The 22537-nt window shown below is 37.4% G+C and overlaps 2 protein-coding genes and 5 long non-coding RNA genes across 11 annotated transcripts; 4 read left to right on the forward strand and 3 right to left on the reverse strand.

Moving 5' to 3' along the window:
• The first annotated feature begins 4515 nt into the window (after positions 1 to 4515).
• On the forward strand, positions 4516 to 8459 carry LOC121742994 (ACT domain-containing protein ACR12-like). 2 transcript variants are annotated; one of them, XM_042136162.1, is made up of 10 exons: positions 4518 to 4733; positions 5060 to 5120; positions 5300 to 5422; positions 6223 to 6314; positions 6774 to 6858; positions 7168 to 7227; positions 7488 to 7543; positions 7708 to 7813; positions 7903 to 7971; positions 8149 to 8459. In XM_042136162.1, the coding sequence occupies exons 1-10, from the start codon at positions 4591 to 4593 to the stop codon at positions 8209 to 8211; spliced, it is 858 nt and encodes a 285-aa protein (XP_041992096.1). In that variant the 5' UTR covers positions 4518 to 4590; the 3' UTR covers positions 8212 to 8459. The 2 variants fall into 2 exon arrangements, with proteins under 2 accessions (XP_041992104.1, XP_041992096.1); XM_042136170.1 differs by lacking the exon at positions 7168 to 7227 and having other exon boundaries at positions 4516 to 4733.
• Positions 8460 to 8927: 468 nt separating this feature from the next.
• On the reverse strand, positions 8928 to 11082 carry LOC121743007. Of its 2 annotated transcripts, XR_006038191.1 has the most exons (4): positions 10829 to 11082; positions 10692 to 10752; positions 9453 to 9516; positions 8928 to 8984 (listed from the first exon to the last, which is right to left on the reverse strand). It is a non-coding gene; the product is annotated as an uncharacterized LOC121743007 (long non-coding RNA). The 2 variants fall into 2 exon arrangements; XR_006038190.1 differs by lacking the exon at positions 8928 to 8984 and having other exon boundaries at positions 9353 to 9516.
• On the forward strand, positions 9763 to 12679 carry LOC121743017. Its single transcript, XR_006038192.1, has 2 exons — positions 9763 to 10527; positions 11076 to 12679. It is a non-coding gene; the product is annotated as an uncharacterized LOC121743017 (long non-coding RNA).
• A 427-nt stretch (positions 12680 to 13106) lies between these two features.
• On the reverse strand, positions 13107 to 15261 carry LOC121743040. 2 transcript variants are annotated; one of them, XR_006038200.1, is made up of 4 exons: positions 15008 to 15261; positions 14871 to 14931; positions 13632 to 13695; positions 13107 to 13163 (listed from the first exon to the last, which is right to left on the reverse strand). It is a non-coding gene; the product is annotated as an uncharacterized LOC121743040 (long non-coding RNA). The 2 variants fall into 2 exon arrangements; XR_006038199.1 differs by lacking the exon at positions 13107 to 13163 and having other exon boundaries at positions 13532 to 13695.
• Positions 13942 to 16806, forward strand: LOC121743050. Its single transcript, XR_006038201.1, has 2 exons — positions 13942 to 14706; positions 15255 to 16806. It is a non-coding gene; the product is annotated as an uncharacterized LOC121743050 (long non-coding RNA).
• A 478-nt stretch (positions 16807 to 17284) lies between these two features.
• Positions 17285 to 19438, reverse strand: LOC121743029. 2 transcript variants are annotated; one of them, XR_006038198.1, is made up of 4 exons: positions 19185 to 19438; positions 19048 to 19108; positions 17810 to 17873; positions 17285 to 17341 (listed from the first exon to the last, which is right to left on the reverse strand). It is a non-coding gene; the product is annotated as an uncharacterized LOC121743029 (long non-coding RNA). The 2 variants fall into 2 exon arrangements; XR_006038197.1 differs by lacking the exon at positions 17285 to 17341 and having other exon boundaries at positions 17710 to 17873.
• Positions 19439 to 19936: 498 nt separating this feature from the next.
• Positions 19937 to 20698, forward strand: LOC121743023 (germin-like protein subfamily 3 member 2). Its single transcript, XM_042136201.1, has one exon. The coding sequence runs from the start codon at positions 19955 to 19957 to the stop codon at positions 20597 to 20599; it is 645 nt and encodes a 214-aa protein (XP_041992135.1). The 5' UTR covers positions 19937 to 19954; the 3' UTR covers positions 20600 to 20698.
• Positions 20699 to 22537: the final 1839 nt, after the last annotated feature.

Here is a 22537-nt window from a genome sequence, read left to right on the forward strand (position 1 = left end):
ATGATTATTATATATACAGTATTTTTTAATATTAGTGATGGAGTATATATAGTATATTAATTTGGAATAATTTCTTAGCTTATACAATATTGCCATTTTTTTCTTTAGTTCCAGACTTCCAGCGGGGAAGTAGGAGTGTGCAGTTTCCATTCTTTAATATCATTCCTTTTTTAAGAGTATTTAAAAATTCAAATACAAGATTATACAATTGGCGGTGGACCCTTTTAAAATTCCATTTAGGTTGGACACACCAAGTCATCTTGCTACTTTGGTATTCCTAGACTAGAGAATATCTTCTCAATCTAAGGAGAGTTAAGCATGGGTGAGCACGGTGGCGAATCCATGATTTTTCATTTAGGGGTACGATAAATAATTATAACGATTCGAAGTTTCAAAATCTGACCAATCGTTTTTATTTTATTTATTTTTTCTTGCTAAATATTTATACTTGTAATTTTAATATAAAAACTAACGAACGAAACAACATGCATTAGAAGAGAATAAAAATCTATTAAAATATTTAAAAACTAAAATTATAAAAAAAGTATCCTATTTTTTGAGAAAAACAGAAAAATGAATGATGTGAGTTGTGTCGGTTTTGAATCCAATTGAATATTTTAAAACAGAAAAAATAAATATATACTATGCATTAGATAGATTTCCACTTTCAAAAGCATTTTAGAATATTTAAAAAGACAAGTAAATATATAAAAAATGCAATATTTGAAGATACAAATATGTAGGAAAATGAAGAAGGCGCGGTGATGAGAATCGAACCCTGGCCTCCAGGGTGAGAGGCAGAGATAAATACCACTACACCACCTACGCGAAATTGTTTTAGGGGTACAGTTGTACCCCTTTGTTTCCATGTGGATCCGCCACTGGGTGAGCATTCATTTTTTTCCCAAAACTCGAGATCTGTTTGAACAGCCATGCATATACTTACGGCTCGTTTTGTACCGTGGATTGGATATAGCATGATGATAAAATTTTCGGGTCAAAAGTAGGATAGTGCATAGATTAGGATTTTGTAATATTATTTTGTAGATTGGATAAATTTTCAGAATAAAGTATTTATAGTTTCATGATTTTAGAAAATTAGATTACTTAAAAGTAATGGGGTCTTAATGGAGAAATTTCAAAATAAATGATTAAATTCGCTGATCTTTAGTAATTAGGGATTCAATTCGCTGACCTTTCGTAATTTGGTATCGAGGCATGCGTATTCTTCAAAATAAGGGATTTCTGATATTTTATCTTATTTATGTTCTTTTTAATATTATTTTCCTCTAACCATTTATCAATTGTCTAAATTACGCCCTTCAAATTTTTACGCTTCTTCCAACCTGGTGGTAACCAAACATCAGAAAGTAACAAAGTGTTGGAATATAATGGATTGATTTCCCCACCTTGTCAAATTGACAATGTCAGTTATTTCTGTGAGCTTATTTGATGCCACATCCAAGACCCGGAGGTTGACTAGAGTTGATAAGCCTTCCATTTTTGTAATACCACTATGGCTCAGGTACAATTCTTCCAGTGCAGTACATTCCTGCAAATCAGGGCATGTGAATTCATCTCTAGTAATGCGGAAACCCTTCCTTAAAAGAAGTTGAATTTAAGGAGTTTCTTTAAAATGTAGCATTATTAACTCCACGTAGCTACCTCAAGTCCTGCCATGGATGTTATCCACAATAGTAGAGCCCCTGGCCTTGAGCCAAGCCACAAAACTTGGTCGGGCCACCAAAAATACTTGTTCACACTATAGTGGACAAGCCCAAGCCACTAAATGAATTATTTTTTTTCATTTTTGTAGTATATTTTAATTTAAGTAGAATAAGAATTATCGGACTATAATAATTATTAAAAAATGTATTTTTCAAAAATTTTAAAAAAAATTGTAGAGAATGGTGTAAAATGTGTGTGAGGTAAAAAATGGTGGAATGAGGTATTTATAAAAAAATTGTAAATATTTATAAAAAAATCGAAAATAGGGGAGCCGCGGCTCGTGCCCAAGCACCGCGGCCGAGCCGCCGGCGTGGCTATCCCCTGGGCACCCCCCCCCCCCCGGCCGCGGCCTTTGGTGGCACTCGTTATAGGGAGCCGCGGCTCCCTTATTGTGGTTACTCTAAGCGATTACTTTGAAGGCTACGCTTCTTAATGCATTTTAGTCCACAAAGGTCAATGGATCGGATATGATTGCGCCCAAGCCATAGCTCAAGCAAGGATGACAAATTTTGTAGGTTCTCCATTAAAAATTTGAAGGGGGTAATTTAGGTAATTGATAAATGGTTAGAGGGAAATAATATTAGAAAAGAACATAATTAAGATAAAATATCAGAAATCCCTTATCTGAAGAATACGCATGCCTCGATCCCAAATTACGAAAGGTCAGCAAATTGAATTCCTAATTACAAAAGGTCGGCAAATTTAATCCCTTATTTCGAAATCTCTCATTTTGATGGTACCAATCAAGTATGCATACTGTTTTACAGTATTACACGTAAAGCTTGATATCTTTGGACAACAAATCCTTATTTTCTCATGTTCATGTTCTCAAGTACTAAAACTATTCGTTTTTTTATAGTACTAATAATCTTATTTAATAATGGTCGAAAAATAAAATAATGTGCACTTAATTAGTATAAAGTCTTATGGGGAGCGTACAAAGTAGACAATATCATGCTAATATGAAGTTTGAGTGTGCAATGGCAAACCCTCATAGTGTTATCGAAGTCGAGGTTTGACGTACCTGTGTGGCTCGGGGTTCGGTCTATTGCATGCACGTTCTCCAGTGTTCTGTGTGAGCTTGATCAAGATATGTGGTGATCTGAGGTCAGGGACGGATTTATATGGCTTTCACAAGGGGCAAATGCCCCACCTAGAAAAAATTCATGTATGCTATTTTTAATAGTTAATTTTAATTTTTTTTAAATAACCATATTTTTGCCCCTTCTTAATGTATTAAAATATCTTTATGCATATTTTTGCCCCACTCATGTAGAATTCCTGGCTCCGTCCCTGTCTGAGGCGTGCGTGGTCGTGGAGGATTGTTGAGGTTCAAACTGTCCCAAATCAGAATTAATATACGGTGACCTGTTCTTGGTTTGAGGGGAGGATTACTAGAGTTCAAATCATCCCATAATTTATATGAGGCCTTTTAGAGTGTCCTAAAAACAAAATAGGGAGGATTTTGTACAAAACATACAATATCATACTCCCTCTATCCTGCAATAGGAGTTTTATTTAGTTATGACATGAGTTTTAAGAAATGCAAATAAAAGTGAGTTGAATAAGTTAGTGGAATTTGGATCCCACTTATATATTGGTTTTATAATAAAATGTGAATGAACTAAGTTGATGGAATGTGAGGTCTACTTACTATTTACGATAAAAGTAAAATACGACTCATAGTGTGGGATGTACCGAAATGACAAAATATGATTTTTATTGTGGGACGGATTGGGTAGTACTAATATGGAGTTGGAGTATATATGGAATAACACTCACAAGTATTCCAGTATATATGTTGATGGATAATTGAGCTTATTCACAAACAGTAGTATTTACGCTTAGGGCACCCGCAACGCGGGCCGTGGCCGTCGCGGGTTCCGTTCCGGCGGAACGGTTCGCCGGCGCGACGCGTTGCGGCTCGCCAATCCGTTCCCAGGCCGTCCCCATTCCGTGCCGTGAGCCGTGCCGGCGAGACGCGGCACGGCTTGTTCCTCCACGCGCGCCGCCGCTGCCTGCGAGACGTGGCCGCCCCTGCGTCGTGCATGACGCCCACTCGCCGACCCGCGAGTGGGCGTCGTTAATTATGACGCAATAAATCATTTTTTTTAAAAAAATTCGAATTTTGTAAAAAAAAAAAAAATTAAAAATGTGTAAACGGTCATATGACCGTTTTTTATATCCGTTTAACATTTTTTTTTAATTTTCCCACGTTTAATTGTGTGTTTTTTATTGTGTGTTTTTATTTTTTAGGATTTTAATTGTGTGGTTTTTATTTTTTTAAGTTGTAGTTGTAATTTTTTTTAATGTTGTGTGTTTTTTAATCAAGTGTGTTTGTTTTTTATTAAAGTGTGTTTTTTAATTGAATTGAGTTGGAAATAAAAAAAAATGAAATTGAATGAATAGTAATTTAAGGAACGGTTAAGGAACGGTTAAGGAACGGAGGGTTGCAGGTTCCGTTCCTTAGTTAAGGAATGGAGTAAAAAAGTACAGTGGGGCCCTCAAATAGTGGTTTAAGGAACGGTATAGGAACGGTATAGGAACAGCGTTGTGGATGGCCTTACAGCGGTAAAACAAATCGCATTAGAAGCATCATACGAACTTGAGACAAAGACTCGCTTTCGTTTAACATAACCTTCAAATTGATTCCCATGATTGAAGAGGCAAGCCGAAATGACAAAAGACAATCAAACTACCAGATTATGCCGCAATCACCATCCTCAGTGTGGGGTCGACAGATGACGTCATAGATCACCCAATTTAGAAAAAACAAAAATATCCTCTTCAATAATTCTTCCTCCTTGCCACTGCAACTTTGACACACACAACACACACTGGAAAATATTCGTCACCAACCAAATGGCGATCTCCAAAGCCATCCCCATCTCATCCGTCGCGGCCCTTCCGCCGACTTTCTCTTCCGCGCCCAGATTATGTCCACCGACTCCAAATTCTAATTTTTACTATTCAGTCATACCACCAATTAATCTGTCCACGAAAAGGTAACCCCAAGACTTCACTTTTTTGGTGCTGCCTGGGTCTTTCGTTATCTGGGTTTCTCGAATTAGGTTTATATCTTTCTAAAAATCGAGTCTTGAGTGATTAACTGCATTTTGTTTGAGTGCTATATCGGTGAATTGCGTATATGGATGACTTTGATGTTAGTAGCATCGATGTGATTTTGTTAATTATATCATCTGTGGATGACTTGTTTAATTGTTTTAGATGTTTAGGATGTGTCAACTTTGATATGTTTTTGCAATTTACAGTGGATGTTTGCTATATGTTGGATATTGATGTGTGATGCATTGTTTGAAAATTTCTCTAGGAATGTGGCGTTGATGTGTGCCTCTATTGATGGAGTGGAGTCATTTGGTTCAATGTCGCTGGTAAGCCTAGCCTTTGTGTGGAAAATTCATTGTTTAGGTTTCGATCTTGAAATTTGAATTGTGAATTTTTACTTCTCCATCTCTTAATTTGAAAATTTGTTATGGAAAGTGCGTTCTTACTGGCTGAGTTTCTGTCCATATACCTAAGCTCATAAAAATTAATGAAATTTCTATTGCAGAAATCTCTGGAGGAGAATGATTCTATTCCTATGCCTATTGTTCTGATAGATCAAGATTCTGATCCTGAGGCAACTATTGTGCAAGTCAGTTTTGGAGATCGCCTCGGTGCCCTACTTGATACGGTAAATTGACTTCTATTCTCACTGTAACTTTCTATGATCTTTCCCCAGCATATGACACTGTTACCTCCTAATCCAGAATTGTTGTCTTCTTTTTTTCGCCGAAGACATTGGTTATGTTAGGTCGTTTCATATTGTATATTTTTATACAACAATTATGATACCGTGTCATTAACAGTGCTCTGATTGTTTTGGGAAGCCCTAGAAGACTATAATGCAGTCATTACATTATTACACTGTTACCTCCTAATCCAGAATTGTTGTCTTCTTTTTTTCGCCGAAGACATTGGTTATGTTAGGTCGTTTCATATTTTATATTTTTATACAACAATTATGATACCGTGTCATTAACAGTGCTCTGATTGTTTTGGGAAGCCCTAGAAGACTATAATGCAGTCATTACATTATTACTGCCAAAAATGATGCAATTCTCTCAAGATGATCCTTTTACCTATTCTTGCGCGCGCCGTGGGAGATGGGGGGGGGGGTTGCATTAATGTTGACAACAGGAATGTGCCTTATTTTGCGCTTGCTTCAGAATAATCTCACTTTTCTCCCAAAAAAATATTTTGGTGCTTTTAGTTCCTGAATGATATTTCTGCTGGTTTAGTTTACTGTTATTATTTGATGTGTGCATTAAAAGATTATCAGACAGTGTAGCTTTCCGCTGATGATGAATTGATACAATTTTCTTTTTTTCTTAATCACGTGCGCGCGATACATTTATTGTGCTTTGGTTCTATCGTGTCATATTTCCCGGTTGAGAGGTTACTTTATCCACCAATATTCCTCTTTTATGACAGATGAAGGCACTGAAAGACTTGGGTTTGGATGTTATGAAGGGAACTGTTACAACAGAGAACTCAGTCAAACAAACAAAATTTTTTATCACAAGGTTGTGAGAAACACTTTTGTCTTGTTTGTTCTTACTTTGTGGCTAAAATATCATGTTATCTGCTATATCATGTCATCTTGTTCTTCATATTTTGTTAATGGTTCCATAAATTTGGCAACAATGATTTAATACTATAATATATTAGTCAGCTAATGGCATCATGACGTGAGATTAACTGAAAATGAGAACATGTAGATCTATATATTTCATCAATATTATTTTGTATAAATTGGACTTTAGTTATATCTCACGTTTCCTGTGAGAAGGGAGGTAACTTTACAAATAATCCTTCTTACTTTATCATGCTTGTCTGAATCAGTGGACTTTTGACATTGTTACTTGAGTGACATCTATTTGTTCCTCATTAAAAATATAAGGTTTCAACACTGGGAATAATAGGATGTTTTAGCCTTTATTTGTTAAAATCTGAATGCCACATGTAAGCAATGTTCTCTGCAGGGCATCGGGGCGTAAAGTGGAAGACCCTGATCTCTTGGAAGGGATTCGTCTGACAATTCTCAACAACTTACTAAAATATCATCCAGTATGTTTGTTTGTATAAATTTAGCTCACACAATTCTCAATATTGCAGATTTCATTGTAGCGCTTATGCTGTGTCTGGACCTGTTATTAGTGATAGCCTATGGAAAAACCTCATAATAACGACAATCTCTTCAAGCTGAACTTGAAATACTAAAATTTTTTCAACTAATTTACATCTCAATGTGCTTAAAATTTAAATGTAAAAAATTAATTTAATTAACTCATATGTCATAATCATGATTTTCTCCTCTGCAACATTTATTAGTGGATATTTGAACTGCTTAATTTTGTAGCTTATGTGATATTTTAGGAGTCCAGCGAACGGCTTGCTCTAGGTGAAGTTTTTGGAATAACGTCACCAGAAGAAAAGGTGTGATCAAATAAATTTCTGTTTTTTATCTTATATTTTTATAAGAGGCTATTTCCCAAATCTGTTTTAATTACATATCTTGACTTTAAAATGTGTGCAATTATTTTATCATCTGATGTTTAGTTTTTCTTTGTAAAATCTATTTCCCTGAGGCTGGAGAGCTCACAGGTTGTTTGTATAGTTGAGTTTGAATTGATTTACAGATGTTGAAACTAATTTGCCAATCTAATTCGCAACAATATATTATTTTCTAAGTGCAGGTTCCTGTCAATATCGCAACTCACATACAGCTTAAGGCCGATGGACCTCGGAGAAGGTATTGTTTCAACCAATTAACATGGCATCTTCCCATCACTGGTTTTATATTATGGAATTCTCTGAATTATTCCTGATTAGGAATATTTGCTTCACAAATTATTATTCGAATCCCTCATAATGTAAATAATGTGTAGTCATGCTTTATTTCTGTCACAATTTCAGCTTGCTCTGCATAGAGACAGCAGATCGTCCAGGGCTCCTGCTGGAGATGATGAAAATCATGAACGATATCAATGTAAACGTTGAATCTGCAGAGATAGAAACAGAGGTAATGTTTCACTTGTTGCATTTCACATCTTTCTCACCTACTGTTTCCACTAGTATCGTTTGACTAACACAATGTATGCGACCATTCAGGGGCTGGTGGCCAAGGACTCGTTTCATGTCAGTTATGGAGGGGCTGCATTGAACAGTTCCTTATCTCAGGTACTCGAACGTGATTGTTTTTACTCCCTTGACCTTCCATGCTCTCCCATGAAACACATATTTTCATACTCCTGATTCTTTTCAAAAATTTTCATATTACTACTAGTAGAATGAAGCCATGAATCACGATTGGCTGTTTCCGTCTCTCTCTCTCTCATATGTGCTTCTTGATTGCAGGTTCTTGTGAATTGCTTGCGTTACTACCTGCGGACGCCAGAGACGGAAGATGATAGCTATTAGAGGAACTGCTTTTCGACTGTACATTATCTCCAGCTGCAACTCTGTATGCAAGAAAATACTCATCAAGACTGCATGTAAACCTCGTTTCTCCAAAGATGATTATATTCGAACTGCTACTGTAATGGGAGGAAAAGAGTTCCTTCATAAACAATCTATGTAACTTTGCATTGTTATCAACCTTATGTGAACCTGTAATGCGGCAACAAGTCGAATTTGTCGACACAAATTAACAGTTATTCTCTTCTCAAGGCTTCTTCAGTTTATGATTTTATATATTCTGTGTCCCTAAGTTTAAGATGAATGAAGGAATGCTCTCACTCTCTCTCTCTCACACAGCCAGATAATGACTTGTGGTCCATTGGGGGTGAGAATATACACATATTTTGCTTAAAAAGGTACAGATAATGAACAATAAACAACGTAAAGGCTGAGTAATCTGGCACTCATGTCACGCCCGCATTTTCTAAGGATAGAAAACACGGTTGATCGCGACTAGGGGAGGGTTAAAGAAGCGGGGAAGAAAGGGGAAATCAACACAACTCAACCATAGCCCGAAACAAATGGGAATAGCTCGAATAAAATCAGAGTATCTCAACAATCAACAACTCAAAAGAAACAATATTTAGCGATACAAGAACTCAAAAGAAAGACAACTACTTAGCGGAAGCATTTCGAGAGAAGGAATATGCCACGTGTGAAGACATGACACATTCTACACACTTAACTTTCTTCAACGGTCTTGCTCAACACCCACCGCACCCGTCACCCTCAACCTGCAATTTTTTAAAAGAAAAGCAGGGCTGAGTACTTGATGCACTCAGTGGACTCATGCCGAAAACATTTTATAAAAAGTATTTATCATGCCACCATTGAGTGACCTTGGGGTTTTAACTTTAGAAATCGCCCAAGACACTAAAATCATTTCCATTGTAAAATTCGGTTGATCAACCATTTTCCCATAGCTATCTCCCATATCTGATCCATTGATGACAAGGAACGTGGCCACATTCCAAGTCACTAGACCGGCCGACCCAAAAGACGGCTCACGATCTCCATAGGTGTACACTAGCCTGAATAGGGACTCACTCCCTAGACAGACCCGAATTCGATTATCCATTGATGGCAAAAGCCACATCAGATAGGTTCCATAGAATAAAACAAAACACGGCATGACAAATATTCATATTATTTTCACATAAAAATATACTTATGGCATTGCCCTTATTTAAAAGAAAGCTCACCTCGTTTGCTTAATTCTCTACACTTCCTTCCCTTTGGTATCTCGATTCCCTTGCGAAATCTCACCTTTAGAATTTAAATAATACATATATCAACATACTTTCCAATCAAATCAATAAAATGCATGCATCCTAAGCGAAGTCTTTTATCTCGATTTTTGATTATTCGGCGGCCGCTTACACCCTTAATTCCTCCGTTAGCTCCTCGTATTTTTCTCCACGATATCGAAATAAAAATTTCCAAAATAATAAAAAGTAATTAAATTATCGCAAGCATTTTTCTCCTCGATCTATATTTATTTCGGACTTAGGATATAATTATTCATTCGTTGAAATATTCAGGAATTAATTAAATAATTCGCCACTATTAATTATCGGCCCAAGGATTTATTTAAAAGCCCAAGACTTAATATTTTCAAATTAAAATTTTAAAGCCCCAAACCCAAAAATATAAGGGAGCCCAACTAACAAAACATCCAATTTATTAATGTTGTCCAATTAGCTTTTAAAAACAAAGGGCAGGCCCAAGAAATCCTTTTTTTTTTACACGTATACTCCCTCCCTAATGGCCCCACATACACCAACAACAATTTATCCACCTTACTGCAAAAGTAACAAAACATATCAACTCTCCTTCTCTAAACAAAACGTCGGCTTCCCTCCCTCTCTCTCTACTGTATTCTTCTCCAACTTGCAGCTACTGACGAAACGAAGTTCCAACTTCACCTCCCTCTCTTTCGATTTTTCTCACAAGAAAACGAAAACTCCCAATTAAAGAGAAAGCCCCAAAACAGAAACCGTTGAATCTCCGATTCACTCCACGCCGCCAGCCGCCGCTGCTGTCGCGTACCCACCGTCGCCGTCGCTGATTCGTCGTTGCCGTTGTCCAACCTTCGCCGCATCAGTAGCTCCGACGCCGCTGCACAAAGCCGCCGGCTACTGCTCGACGGAGTTAACGGCGCTGCTGTAGCTTCGCCAGCCGCTGCGGTCCGCCGGGTCAGGCTGCTGCCGCCGCCGGGAGCCGCTGCTCCGTCGGTGGTCGTGCAGCCCCGATTCCGCCCCGATTTCACCCCGCTGAGTTAAGTTCTTAATTTGGTTTCGTGAGTTAAAGCTTGTTTCTTTAGTTTAGTTTGCTTCGATTCATTCGATTAGGAGATATATCGCAGATTGTGGCAACAGTAGGGGAAATATATATGGATGCAGTAGTATGCCATTGGAAATTTGGGTGGGAGAGGTGTATACCTTAAATTTGCAGATTTGCAACTGGACGGAACAGGAACTCCCTCTCCTTAGTTCTCAATTTCTGACCGGAATAATTGAATAAGTTGACTTGAATTTCAAATCATGTAAAGTAGAGGAAGAAATTCAGTAGAGTTTACCTTGAATAGAAGTTGAAAGAGGACGTCTGGTTTCTTGATTGCAGAGAGTGAATATGAAGAAGAATGAACTAATTTGGTGATTAAATTAGGGAGAGAGGTGGTTAAAGATGTGGGAGAGATTTTAGGGAGAGAGGGGAACGTTTTTTCTCCAACGTGGGGAATGAGAGAATTTTATAATCTGCTTTCTTTTCTCTTTTTTTTTTATATGTGTTGGATAAATTTGAATTTATCTAATATTTATTTGCAGATCACGGAGGGTGAATATCTCACCACGGAGCAGGAAAATCTCTATAGAATCTTTATTTAATATTTTGGCTTCTTAAAAAAAAAATATTCCATAGGCTCTCAAAATAAAACGGAACGATAGTTGGCTAAAAAAAGAAATTCGACAGTAATCCAAAAGCAACTTAAAGGAATAGGGAAAAGTCGGGCGTTACAATCTACCCATCTTAACAAAAATTTCGTCCCGAAATTTGCTTGCGTCCTTCGAATAAAGAATTTCTCCATCATCTTGTCTTCCAAGCAGCTTCCTCATGTCGTTTAATTAACATTGTAGTTAAAAGTCGTATAAACGTAATACCTCTGGCATGTCGTAAACGTCATTCTAGCAAAACATTGTAATAATCCGCGTGCTTCTCTGCCTGCTACGAAGGTTATCTCCATCGTATTGCCACTTTTAATAAATTACGCGAGATTAGACTATATTAAATTAAATCGTGCACTTCGCATCATCCCTCCTTGTCTTGCACCCTCTTTTGCGTTTGAACTTCATTACGTCTTCGCTATCTTCCACTTCTTGAAATCTTCCTCGTATTCTTTTTGTTCTTATCATTCAGGGAAAACGTAGGAAATAGTAAAATAGTTCACACATCAAGCTTGCTCCAACGTTTCGCGCTGGAAAAAGTTCCATTGTCCATTGACTCCATTCGCACTCTCGATCTCCTTGTCTCGTCGTGCCTTGACAAATTAGGGGTTCACCCCAAACTTTCAGATTCTCGTTCGTTTTCGTCACTCGGGAAAGTGATAGATTATCTCAACTTAAAACTACGGTTCGCGTGTATTCAATCTAGCCTACAACATAAGCACTCTATGTTCGCCACATACTTCATCATCTCTCATCTCAACATCTACCACAATTAACGTCATCCATACCACAAGATAAACACACAACATTTTCACATCTCATAGCTAAACACTTTCGCACTTCACATTTGCATTCATAAAATTTTGACACAAAAGCTTTCTTCAACCTCTTTCACACATTCCTCAAAAATTTCCACATCTCACTTTTAAAGTAAAAGTTTTGACTCAAAACTAAACGTACTTTCACATCAACTTTCATGCTTCGTATAAGACATTCCATAGAATAACGCATCATACCTTGCACCTCATAACGTAAATATCATCGCACTTCCATAGCTCAAGTTTCCAAACGAAAAAGTTAAAAACTATTTTTCTCGAAACTCAAAATTTTTTTTGAACAATTCATAAACACAACATTTTCTATTGATCAAATCTTTTCATAACAGATAAGTCACCCCATTGCATAACATATCGCGAAACACACACACACACATATATTTTCATATAACCATAGCTCATCTATCCCATTGTAAAACATACTTTGTTTTCATAACCATAGCTCCTATATCCCATTGTAAAACATACTTTGTTTTAATAACCATAGCTCTTCTATCCCATTGTAAAACATACTTTGTTTTAATAAACATAGCTCATATATCCATTGTAAAACATACTTTGTTTTTCCTAACCATAGCTTCTCTTCTCCTTTCCTGAAAACTTTCTCATAAAATTTTTTTCATAAAATTAAATTACCCCTTTCTTGATTGAGCGCGGCGAAGCGGGATGTTGAGCCTTCAATGCATAATTATTATTATCATTATTATTATTATCACTATTATTTTAGTCTAGCGAAACAAGTCTAGACTAAGTCAGAAAAAGACTCTCGGGTCCAGAGCGGAAAGAAAAAATTGCTCTGATACCACTTTGTCACGCCCGCATTTTCTAAGGATAGAAAACACGGTTGATCGCGACTAGGGGAGGGTTAAAGAAGCGGGGAAGAAAGGGGAAATCAACACAACTCAACCATAGCCCGAAACAAATGGGAATAGCTCGAATAAAATCAGAGTATCTCAACAATCAACAACTCAAAAGAAACAATATTTAGCGATACAAGAACTCAAAAGAAAGACAACTACTTAGCGGAAGCATTTCGAGAGAAGGAATATGCCACGTGTGAAGACATGACACATTCTACACACTTAACTTTCTTCAACGGTCTTGCTCAACACCCACCGCACCCGTCACCCTCAACCTGCAATTTTTTAAAAGAAAAGCAGGGCTGAGTACTTGATGCACTCAGTGGACTCATGCCGAAAACATTTTATAAAAAGTATTTATCATGCCACCATTGAGTGACCTTGGGGTTTTAACTTTAGAAATCGCCCAAGACACTAAAATCATTTCCATTGTAAAATTCGGTTGATCAACCATTTTCCCATAGCTATCTCCCATATCTGATCCATTGATGACAAGGAACGTGGCCACATTCCAAGTCACTAGACCGGCCGACCCAAAAGACGGCTCACGATCTCCATAGGTGTACACTAGCCTGAATAGGGACTCACTCCCTAGACAGACCCGAATTCGATTATCCATTGATGGCAAAAGCCACATCAGATAGGTTCCATAGAATAAAACAAAACACGGCATGACAAATATTCATATTATTTTCACATAAAAATATACTTATGGCATTGCCCTTATTTAAAAGAAAGCTCACCTCGTTTGCTTAATTCTCTACACTTCCTTCCCTTTGGTATCTCGATTCCCTTGCGAAATCTCACCTTTAGAATTTAAATAATACATATATCAACATACTTTCCAATCAAATCAATAAAATGCATGCATCCTAAGCGAAGTCTTTTATCTCGATTTTTGATTATTCGGCGGCCGCTTACACCCTTAATTCCTCCGTTAGCTCCTCGTATTTTTCTCCACGATATCGAAATAAAAATTTCCAAAATAATAAAAAGTAATTAAATTATCGCAAGCATTTTTCTCCTCGATCTATATTTATTTCGGACTTAGGATATAATTATTCATTCGTTGAAATATTCAGGAATTAATTAAATAATTCGCCACTATTAATTATCGGCCCAAGGATTTATTTAAAAGCCCAAGACTTAATATTTTCAAATTAAAATTTTAAAGCCCCAAACCCAAAAATATAAGGGAGCCCAACTAACAAAACATCCAATTTATTAATGTTGTCCAATTAGCTTTTAAAAACAAAGGGCAGGCCCAAGAAATCCTTTTTTTTTTACACGTATACTCCCTCCCTAATGGCCCCACATACACCAACAACAATTTATCCACCTTACTGCAAAAGTAACAAAACATATCAACTCTCCTTCTCTAAACAAAACGTCGGCTTCCCTCCCTCTCTCTCTACTGTATTCTTCTCCAACTTGCAGCTACTGACGAAACGAAGTTCCAACTTCACCTCCCTCTCTTTCGATTTTTCTCACAAGAAAACGAAAACTCCCAATTAAAGAGAAAGCCCCAAAACAGAAACCGTTGAATCTCCGATTCACTCCACGCCGCCAGCCGCCGCTGCTGTCGCGTACCCACCGTCGCCGTCGCTGATTCGTCGTTGCCGTTGTCCAACCTTCGCCGCATCAGTAGCTCCGACGCCGCTGCACAAAGCCGCCGGCTACTGCTCGACGGAGTTAACGGCGCTGCTGTAGCTTCGCCAGCCGCTGCGGTCCGCCGGGTCAGGCTGCTGCCGCCGCCGGGAGCCGCTGCTCCGTCGGTGGTCGTGCAGCCCCGATTCCGCCCCGATTTCACCCCGCTGAGTTAAGTTCTTAATTTGGTTTCGTGAGTTAAAGCTTGTTTCTTTAGTTTAGTTTGCTTCGATTCATTCGATTAGGAGATATATCGCAGATTGTGGCAACAGTAGGGGAAATATATATGGATGCAGTAGTATGCCATTGGAAATTTGGGTGGGAGAGGTGTATACCTTAAATTTGCAGATTTGCAACTGGACGGAACAGGAACTCCCTCTCCTTAGTTCTCAATTTCTGACCGGAATAATTGAATAAGTTGACTTGAATTTCAAATCATGTAAAGTAGAGGAAGAAATTCAGTAGAGTTTACCTTGAATAGAAGTTGAAAGAGGACGTCTGGTTTCTTGATTGCAGAGAGTGAATATGAAGAAGAATGAACTAATTTGGTGATTAAATTAGGGAGAGAGGTGGTTAAAGATGTGGGAGAGATTTTAGGGAGAGAGGGGAACGTTTTTTCTCCAACGTGGGGAATGAGAGAATTTTATAATCTGCTTTCTTTTCTCTTTTTTTTTTATATGTGTTGGATAAATTTGAATTTATCTAATATTTATTTGCAGATCACGGAGGGTGAATATCTCACCACGGAGCAGGAAAATCTCTATAGAATCTTTATTTAATATTTTGGCTTCTTAAAAAAAAATATTCCATAGGCTCTCAAAATAAAACGGAACGATAGTTGGCTAAAAAAAGAAATTCGACAGTAATCCAAAAGCAACTTAAAGGAATAGGGAAAAGTCGGGCGTTACAATCTACCCATCTTAACAAAAATTTCGTCCCGAAATTTGCTTGCGTCCTTCGAATAAAGAATTTCTCCATCATCTTGTCTTCCAAGCAGCTTCCTCATGTCGTTTAATTAACATTGTAGTTAAAAGTCGTATAAACGTAATACCTCTGGCATGTCGTAAACGTCATTCTAGCAAAACATTGTAATAATCCGCGTGCTTCTCTGCCTGCTACGAAGGTTATCTCCATCGTATTGCCACTTTTAATAAATTACGCGAGATTAGACTATATTAAATTAAATCGTGCACTTCGCATCATCCCTCCTTGTCTTGCACCCTCTTTTGCGTTTGAACTTCATTACGTCTTCGCTATCTTCCACTTCTTGAAATCTTCCTCGTATTCTTTTTGTTCTTATCATTCAGGGAAAACGTAGGAAATAGTAAAATAGTTCACACATCAAGCTTGCTCCAACGTTTCGCGCTGGAAAAAGTTCCATTGTCCATTGACTCCATTCGCACTCTCGATCTCCTTGTCTCGTCGTGCCTTGACAAATTAGGGGTTCACCCCAAACTTTCAGATTCTCGTTCGTTTTCGTCACTCGGGAAAGTGATAGATTATCTCAACTTAAAACTACGGTTCGCGTGTATTCAATCTAGCCTACAACATAAGCACTCTATGTTCGCCACATACTTCATCATCTCTCATCTCAACATCTACCACAATTAACGTCATCCATACCACAAGATAAACACACAACATTTTCACATCTCATAGCTAAACACTTTCGCACTTCACATTTGCATTCATAAAATTTTGACACAAAAGCTTTCTTCAACCTCTTTCACACATTCCTCAAAAATTTCCACATCTCACTTTTAAAGTAAAAGTTTTGACTCAAAACTAAACGTACTTTCACATCAACTTTCATGCTTCGTATAAGACATTCCATAGAATAACGCATCATACCTTGCACCTCATAACGTAAATATCATCGCACTTCCATAGCTCAAGTTTCCAAACGAAAAAGTTAAAAACTATTTTTCTCGAAACTCAAAATTTTTTTTGAACAATTCATAAACACAACATTTTCTATTGATCAAATCTTTTCATAACAGATAAGTCACCCCATTGCATAACATATCGCGAAACACACACACACACATATATTTTCATATAACCATAGCTCATCTATCCCATTGTAAAACATACTTTGTTTTCATAACCATAGCTCCTATATCCCATTGTAAAACATACTTTGTTTTAATAACCATAGCTCTTCTATCCCATTGTAAAACATACTTTGTTTTAATAAACATAGCTCATATATCCATTGTAAAACATACTTTGTTTTTCCTAACCATAGCTTCTCTTCTCCTTTCCTGAAAACTTTCTCATAAAATTTTTTTCATAAAATTAAATTACCCCTTTCTTGATTGAGCGCGGCGAAGCGGGATGTTGAGCCTTCAATGCATAATTATTATTATCATTATTATTATTATCACTATTATTTTAGTCTAGCGAAACAAGTCTAGACTAAGTCAGAAAAAGACTCTCGGGTCCAGAGCGGAAAGAAAAAATTGCTCTGATACCACTTTGTCACGCCCGCATTTTCTAAGGATAGAAAACACGGTTGATCGCGACTAGGGGAGGGTTAAAGAAGCGGGGAAGAAAGGGGAAATCAACACAACTCAACCATAGCCCGAAACAAATGGGAATAGCTCGAATAAAATCAGAGTATCTCAACAATCAACAACTCAAAAGAAACAATATTTAGCGATACAAGAACTCAAAAGAAAGACAACTACTTAGCGGAAGCATTTCGAGAGAAGGAATATGCCACGTGTGAAGACATGACACATTCTACACACTTAACTTTCTTCAACGGTCTTGCTCAACACCCACCGCACCCGTCACCCTCAACCTGCAATTTTTTAAAAGAAAAGCAGGGCTGAGTACTTGATGCACTCAGTGGACTCATGCCGAAAACATTTTATAAAAAGTATTTATCATGCCACCATTGAGTGACCTTGGGGTTTTAACTTTAGAAATCGCCCAAGACACTAAAATCATTTCCATTGTAAAATTCGGTTGATCAACCATTTTCCCATAGCTATCTCCCATATCTGATCCATTGATGACAAGGAACGTGGCCACATTCCAAGTCACTAGACCGGCCGACCCAAAAGACGGCTCACGATCTCCATAGGTGTACACTAGCCTGAATAGGGACTCACTCCCTAGACAGACCCGAATTCGATTATCCATTGATGGCAAAAGCCACATCAGATAGGTTCCATAGAATAAAACAAAACACGGCATGACAAATATTCATATTATTTTCACATAAAAATATACTTATGGCATTGCCCTTATTTAAAAGAAAGCTCACCTCGTTTGCTTAATTCTCTACACTTCCTTCCCTTTGGTATCTCGATTCCCTTGCGAAATCTCACCTTTAGAATTTAAATAATACATATATCAACATACTTTCCAATCAAATCAATAAAATGCATGCATCCTAAGCGAAGTCTTTTATCTCGATTTTTGATTATTCGGCGGCCGCTTACACCCTTAATTCCTCCGTTAGCTCCTCGTATTTTTCTCCACGATATCGAAATAAAAATTTCCAAATAATAAAAAGTAATTAAATTATCGCAAGCATTTTTCTCCTCGATCTATATTTATTTCGGACTTAGGATATAATTATTCATTCGTTGAAATATTCAGGAATTAATTAAATAATTCGCCACTATTAATTATCGGCCCAAGGATTTATTTAAAAGCCCAAGACTTAATATTTTCAAATTAAAATTTTAAAGCCCCAAACCCAAAAATATAAGGGAGCCCAACTAACAAAACATCCAATTTATTAATGTTGTCCAATTAGCTTTTAAAAACAAAGGGCAGGCCCAAGAAATCCTTTTTTTTTTACACGTATACTCCCTCCCTAATGGCCCCACATACACCAACAACAATTTATCCACCTTACTGCAAAAGTAACAAAACATATCAACTCTCCTTCTCTAAACAAAACGTCGGCTTCCCTCCCTCTCTCTCTACTGTATTCTTCTCCAACTTGCAGCTACTGACGAAACGAAGTTCCAACTTCACCTCCCTCTCTTTCGATTTTTCTCACAAGAAAACGAAAACTCCCAATTAAAGAGAAAGCCCCAAAACAGAAACCGTTGAATCTCCGATTCACTCCACGCCGCCAGCCGCCGCTGCTGTCGCGTACCCACCGTCGCCGTCGCTGATTCGTCGTTGCCGTTGTCCAACCTTCGCCGCATCAGTAGCTCCGACGCCGCTGCACAAAGCCGCCGGCTACTGCTCGACGGAGTTAACGGCGCTGCTGTAGCTTCGCCAGCCGCTGCGGTCCGCCGGGTCAGGCTGCTGCCGCCGCCGGGAGCCGCTGCTCCGTCGGTGGTCGTGCAGCCCCGATTCCGCCCCGATTTCACCCCGCTGAGTTAAGTTCTTAATTTGGTTTCGTGAGTTAAAGCTTGTTTCTTTAGTTTAGTTTGCTTCGATTCATTCGATTAGGAGATATATCGCAGATTGTGGCAACAGTAGGGGAAATATATATGGATGCAGTAGTATGCCATTGGAAATTTGGGTGGGAGAGGTGTATACCTTAAATTTGCAGATTTGCAACTGGACGGAACAGGAACTCCCTCTCCTTAGTTCTCAATTTCTGACCGGAATAATTGAATAAGTTGACTTGAATTTCAAATCATGTAAAGTAGAGGAAGAAATTCAGTAGAGTTTACCTTGAATAGAAGTTGAAAGAGGACGTCTGGTTTCTTGATTGCAGAGAGTGAATATGAAGAAGAATGAACTAATTTGGTGATTAAATTAGGGAGAGAGGTGGTTAAAGATGTGGGAGAGATTTTAGGGAGAGAGGGGAACGTTTTTTCTCCAACGTGGGGAATGAGAGAATTTTATAATCTGCTTTCTTTTCTCTTTTTTTTTTATATGTGTTGGATAAATTTGAATTTATCTAATATTTATTTGCAGATCACGGAGGGTGAATATCTCACCACGGAGCAGGAAAATCTCTATAGAATCTTTATTTAATATTTTGGCTTCTTAAAAAAAAAATATTCCATAGGCTCTCAAAATAAAACGGAACGATAGTTGGCTAAAAAAAGAAATTCGACAGTAATCCAAAAGCAACTTAAAGGAATAGGGAAAAGTCGGGCGTTATCTAGCCATAAAAAAGAGCATGAGCAATAGCACAAGTGGTAGCTGTTGGTTGCCACCTTGTGTATCTTTGTCGTGAAGCAAACTACTCTCTGTCTCTCCCTCTCATTGTAGACCCTTTTCTATTTGGAGTGTTGGTATCTTAAGAATAAAGATAACAACCTTTTCATTGTTAAAGTCAATAAATATGTCACAAACCTCTGCATATGGAGTTGGTCTTAAGAAACTGACAATAATTTCAGGTTCAAGAATTTAGTCTCAAACCCATTCTGATATTTTCAGATTCGCTACCCAAAATCAATCCTTGTTTTTCCATTTTCATTCTTTGATAAAAAAAATGTTGTTAAAAATAACAGCAATGCTTGCTCTTCTCCTGTACACATGCCTCCTAGTCTCAGCTTCTGATTCAGATCCACTGCAAGATTTCTGCATCCCCAGACCCGAACTCTTGCCCCTCTTTGTCTCCTGCAAGAACTCATCCCTTGTCACGGTTGATGACTTCGTATACTCTGGCATAAAAGTTTCAGGAGACGCGAGCAAGACGGGATTCTCGTCCATCCCAGTTAGTGCAAGCGCCTTCCCTGGTCTCAACACATTAGGCATGTCCCTTGTCCGTGCAGACTTTGAGCCCGGTGGCATCAACGTGCCACACTATCATCCACGAGCAACTGAGGTAGCATTCGTGGTGGAGGGAAGAATCTATTCGGGCTTTGTGGATTCAGAGAACCGCGTATTTGCTAAGGTTCTTGACAAGGGAGAGGTCATGGTGTTTCCTAAAGGTTTGCTGCATTTCCAGATGAATGTAGGCGAGGCACAGGCCACCATCATTGGGAGCTTCAACAGCCAGAATCCTGGTTTGGTGAGAATCCCATCTGCTGTGTTTGGATCGGCCATTAAAGAAGAGCTTTTGGAGAAGGTCTTTGGATTGAATGATAGGGAATTGGCTAAGTTGAGGAAGAAACTTCTTACTATTAAGGTATAGCAGTAGCAGATTTCTTTGTGTAGAATGAATTGTTGCAGCTGAAATTTTAATTTTTATCAGAGAATCAAGTTTAGTTCTATGAAAGTTGAGAATTATATATCTTTTGCCTTTTTTTTCCCTCTGATATATATACTGCCTATTTAGTTTAGCATTCATGAGTCATGACTAATTCATTCTCTTTGAAAAGCAGTAGTTATGAAAGAAACTATCATCTTTCACATTTATTTCAGATTTGAAGTAAAAAGTTCATTTAAAATGACTCATATACAATATCAAATTACATTTGAGTTCTAAAGCATTGACTGATATTAATAAGTGCATGAATTATTGTAAAATGGCGTCCAAAAAAAATGAATCGAACAAAATCTTCTGTGAATCATTAATTCGATGCCATGTTTGTTAAAAGTAAGAGTATGAAAGAAGTCAGAAAATCCGTATTAAATTGGAAGGAATTCACTGCTCAAGAACATTTGTGACAAACAAGATTCGAAGAAAGTGGTAACCATCATTCAAGAGTGCAATGCAAACTAATTATGGCCCATCATCATGTATTGTTGAGACACCCAACCCAACCCAACCCAACCCAACCCTTTCAAATAAGTACAAATCAAAAAGCTATATAGTCATCAACTCTGTGAAAACCCAATCACAAGACTATCGAATTTAGCTCTTGGATTTTGTATTTCAAATATTATCGCGTCTCATAACATAAGCATTTTTTAATATATGCCACGTGTATAAAATGACATCATAAACATACATGTACTGCGTATCGAAAATAAAACCAAAGCCACTTTTCCTAACAAACAGTGTCACGGTTTTATAACAATTGAGCAAAAGCTTGTAATAACTCAAACTCATAGGTAAACTTATCTCATCATAAGCTGATGGAAAGAGAATATTGCACCTAGATTTGATTGAGGAAAATGCTAAGGCCATCCGCAACGCTGTCTCTTATTCGTCTCTGAATCGTCTCATCTCTTCACTATTCATGGGCCGCACTAGGGGTGGGAAATTATACCGAAATACCGTAATACCTGACTTACCGTACCGAAAAAATACCGAAAATACCGATTTTTCGGTATACTGCAGTTTCCGGTACGGTATGATACCGTACCGCAGTGTTTCGGTACGGTAACGGTATCAATTTTTCTATACCACGGTATACCGAATCTTCGGTATATACCGAAGATTCGGTATACCGTGGTATACCGGTATACCGATAGATTATTATATATATGTATATATATATTAATATTAAATGTGTTGTAATATATATATTACATTTATATATATTATATTAAAAAAATTTAATACATCAATTAATACAATAAAATTAAACATTCAAATGATAATTTATTCAAACAAATTCAAAATTAACCCGAATTATTTTTTTATCAACTCATCCTATTAAATATAATAAACACAATAGCACATAACACCGAAAGAAGATTGGAAATACAATATCGGGAATATGTTTCAACAGAGCACATTTGAAAGAATTTGTATTAACTCACACCATTTAGTATATGATTCTTTGTGTAATGTCATATTCCAAATATACAAAGTAATTAAAATTTTTGTTTTATTCTTCGTCCCACTTCATAAAATGTCAATTAAAAATATGTGCAGCTGAAAATGAATCAAATCGTTTAATTAGTATTTAATTCATTGTATGCTATCTTATTTTATATACTACTTAAATTGAAGGATGAATAAATAGGATACTGATCAGTCATTCTTAATTCTTAAAGAGAAATAAATGTCCAATTTAAATTACTAACTAGTGTCACTCCCGTGTGATGCACGGGTCATTTTAATTTCTTCATATTTATTTCATTATGCGAAATAAAAGTTGTGAAATGATAAACATAAGAATATTCGTCATCCTCTTACTTTGGATTATACTTTTTCAATCACATTAACCCTACATAGCCA

This window comes from Salvia splendens, chromosome 1 (assembly GCF_004379255.2).
Source record: "Salvia splendens isolate huo1 chromosome 1, SspV2, whole genome shotgun sequence".
NCBI classification, from domain to species: Eukaryota; Viridiplantae; Streptophyta; class Magnoliopsida; order Lamiales; family Lamiaceae; genus Salvia; species Salvia splendens.